At 50.5% G+C, this 3,636-nt stretch overlaps 1 protein-coding gene across 1 annotated transcript; it reads left to right on the top strand.

Moving 5' to 3' along the window:
- Window positions 1-538: 538 nt before the first annotated feature.
- On the top strand, window positions 539-1,645 carry GPR6 (G protein-coupled receptor 6; the record flags this gene model as incomplete). The annotated part of the gene is made up of 1 exon (XM_079781602.1): window positions 539-1,645. Exon 1 carries the CDS (start codon window positions 542-544, stop codon window positions 1,643-1,645), a length of 1,104 nt encoding a protein of 367 aa, XP_079637728.1. The 5' UTR covers window positions 539-541.
- Window positions 1,646-3,636: the final 1,991 nt, after the last annotated feature.

Below are 3,636 nucleotides of genomic sequence, written 5' to 3'. Positions count from 1 at the left end.
AGCCAAACTTGACCCCGCACGTTTCCCCTGCCTAGACACCCCAACTTCTCTTTCCCCAAAGCCTCCTTTCCAGGGGTCTCTGTAGCTTCCAGGACCGCTGGGCTCCGCAGGCAGAAACTTAGCTTTCAGCACCGCGGACAGCGACCCTGCTTCCCAGCTTCAGCGAACACCCTGAACCCGCTGACCCAGAGCCCGAGCGGGGACTCGCCCAGGCCCCACACCCTTAGCTCGGTGCATGCGGATACGTGTGCAGATGCAGTCACCCGTACGGGATTGATCTGTGTGCGTGTGAGTGCATGTTATCCGTGTGTGTCTCTATGCAAGAACTCAGATATCTGTGAGAGCACCCGTGTACGTTCCACTCACCCATTCAATAGGTATTTGTGGCTCTCAATCACTGCTTCCTCGCTCAGCTTTGGGGTCCGGGGTGGGATGGGCAATCTGAGCGGGACACCTGCGCCCGGGGAAGTTCCCTGGAAGCCCGAACCGCACACCTGATGCTCACTGTCCCTCTCCACGCAGGGTGCAGTGTCCAGCCGCAATGAACGCGAGCGCCTCTTCGCTCAACGAGTCCCAGGTAGTGGCAGTGGCGGTCGAGGGAGCGGCGGCGGCTGTGGCCACGGCGGCGGCGGGCGCGCGGGACAGCGGTGACTGGGGGCAGCCCGCAGCGGCAGCGGCGGCGGCGCTGGGAGGCGGGGGCGTGGCTAACGGGTCGCTGGAGCTGTCTTCGCAGATGTCCGCGGGACCGCCTGGGCTGCCGCTGTCGGCGGTGAATCCATGGGATGTGTTGCTGTGCGTGTCCGGGACGGTGATTGCGGGAGAAAATGCGCTGGTAGTGGCGCTCATCGCGTCCTCCCCGGCGCTGCGCACGCCCATGTTTGTGCTGGTGGGCAGCCTGGCCACCGCCGACCTGCTGGCCGGCTGCGGACTCATCCTGCACTTCGTGTTCCAGTACGTGGTGCCCTCGGAGACGGTGAGCCTGCTCACAGTGGGCTTCCTCGTGTCCTCCTTTGCTGCCTCGGTCAGTAGCCTGCTGGCCATAACCGTGGACCGCTACCTGTCCCTCTACAACGCGCTCACCTACTACTCGCGGCGGACCCTGCTGGGCGTGCACCTTCTGCTCGCTGTCACCTGGACCCTCTCCCTAGGCCTCGGGTTGTTGCCCGTGCTCGGCTGGAACTGCCTAGCGGAGCGTGCCACCTGTAGCGTGGTGAGCCCTCTGACGCGCAGCCACGTGGCGCTGCTCTCCGCGACCTTCTTTGTGGTCTTCGGCATCATGTTGCACCTGTACGTGCGCATCTGCCAGGTGGTCTGGCGCCACGCACACCAGATCGCCCTGCAGCAGCACTGCCTCGCGCCACCCCACCTGGCCGCCACCAGAAAGGGCGTGGGGACGCTGGCCGTGGTGCTGGGCACTTTCGGCCTCAGCTGGCTGCCCTTCGCCATATACTGCGTGGTGGGCAGCCGCGAGGACCCGGCTGTCTACACCTACGCCACTCTGCTGCCCGCCACCTACAACTCCATGATCAATCCTATCATTTATGCCTTCCGCAACCAGGAGATCCAGCGTGCCTTGTGGCTCCTGTTCTGTGGCTGTTTCCAGTCCAAAGTGCCCTTCCGCTCCAGGTCTCCCAGTGAGGTCTGAAGGCCCCCTCCGTCCTCTCACCAACACCACACCCCCCAACAAGCCAGCCTATGGTGAGCTTCTCGGTGCCTGCTGATGAACTCTGAGATCCCACTAGTGTGACCCTGACTTTGGAAAGAAAGAAAGAGAGAATAAACATACACACAACAAATTCACGAGGATAAAGAAGTTTGGTGGCACTTTACATATACAGTGTATACACGTGTACATATATATACAAATTATTTGTATCTTCTGGAGGTGTTCAGGATGTGGACTTTTCTGGCCTGTGAGAAAACTAACAAAAGATGTGGTTGTATACTCAAATTGTACATCACATTTGTCAAGTGAACACATTCCAATACTGCTTAATTATAGCACTTCGTTTTTAGCTGCTGAGCTGCCAAAACAGTGTTGCCATTTACAAGGGCAGGGGAAGGAGGGTAAAGGGTGTATTTTTGTTGTATGTGATGATATTTTGCTGCATATGCATAAGTAAATTACAACATATTTTGTACACAAATAAACACATTATAAAAATGTAATTTTGCGCATGTGACTGACTATAGAACTACATTTGCCAGGTGGTCTACGGTCTGAGAGATGAAGTAGTAACACATTTACTTTAAAAGTTTATTATGTACCATCTCTCTCCTGTGAAAATCTTAATGTAAAAAATCATATGTATTTGCACACATTTCATAAATTGTCACTGAAATACCTAATGCAGACATTAGTAAATCTGGGAAGAAGGTAATATATTCATGTAGCGGCATTCACAGGACACTAAAAGATTACTGGTGTTATCGGTGCAGATTAATCTACTCCCTTAGTTACTGGGTTTGGAAGACAAGCTGCAGCAGTTGTCTGAAATCATTCCTTCTTCTTACCTATGTGCACTTGTGAATCCTGAAGCCACAACTTTTAGTTGTAGTTTTTCCAGTCTAGAAAGAATTTTAAATGTAGAAAATTTATATTGACTAAGTATATCGTTGTTGGCCAGGTCTTGTAGCAAAATGCACAGCCTTAAAAAAATAAATTCTTCTAAGACAGGATTCTAAGGTATATTGTGTTCATGAGGCAAGTGAAGGTGTGCCCAGGAGACCCTCTCGAGGCACTCTTATTTTCAAAACACAGGGCATTAAGATCCTCAAAGACTAAGCATCCCATTCCACCAGTGGGTGTGAGTCATAGTTGAATGGTTCCTCTCCTTCCCTTCTTACAGGATGGAGTTACAATATGTGTGCTATGAGCACCCGTGAAGAAATATGCACACAAGCACAATTGACTACTAGTCTTAGGCCTTAGAAAAATACACGCAACACATTTCTTCATACAGCCACAAATATTTATTGAGTTCCTACTATCTACTAGACACAATTCCAGGACCCAGAATACTCTGTGCTCATAGTGTTACATTCCAGTGGGGGAGATGGCGTACAAGCAAGTAAATAAATATAAAAATGTTTATTATAATGAATTGCCTCATTTATGAAGGCTGAGAAGTTTCAAAACCTGTAGTCAGCAAATTGGAGATTCAGGAGAGCTGATGGTGTAGCTGTAGTCTGAGATCAAAGGTCTAAGAACCAGGGGTTCAAGAAGAGCTGATGTTTCCATTTGAGAACAAAGGCAAGGGGGAAAAAAATGTTTCAGTTCAAATCATTGAGACAGCAGGAGTTCTGTCTTACTCAGCCCTTTTGTTTTCTTTTATGCTCTTTAATAAATCAGATGAGTTCCACCTACGTTAGATAAGGTAATCTGCTTTACTCAGTCTACTGAGTCAAATGTTAATCCCATCCCTCTCCCCTCCTCTCTCTCTAAAAATCAATTTTAAAAATCTTTTTAAAACATTAACCATCACATCAAGAAAGCACAATGAGCCCTGGTTGGGTGGCTCAGTTGGTTGGAGCATCATCCCATTTGCCAAAATGGTTGCAGGTTTAATTCCCCATCAGGGCACATACCTAGGTTGCAGGTTAGATCCCCAGTTGGGCGTGCAAGGGAGGCAACCA

This window comes from Cnephaeus nilssonii, assembly GCF_951640355.1.
Source record: "Cnephaeus nilssonii genome assembly, chromosome: 9".
Classification (NCBI taxonomy): domain Eukaryota; kingdom Metazoa; phylum Chordata; class Mammalia; order Chiroptera; family Vespertilionidae; genus Cnephaeus; species Cnephaeus nilssonii.
The sequence above is the reverse complement of the archived record's forward strand: the minus strand, read 5'-3'. Positions and strand labels throughout refer to the sequence as shown.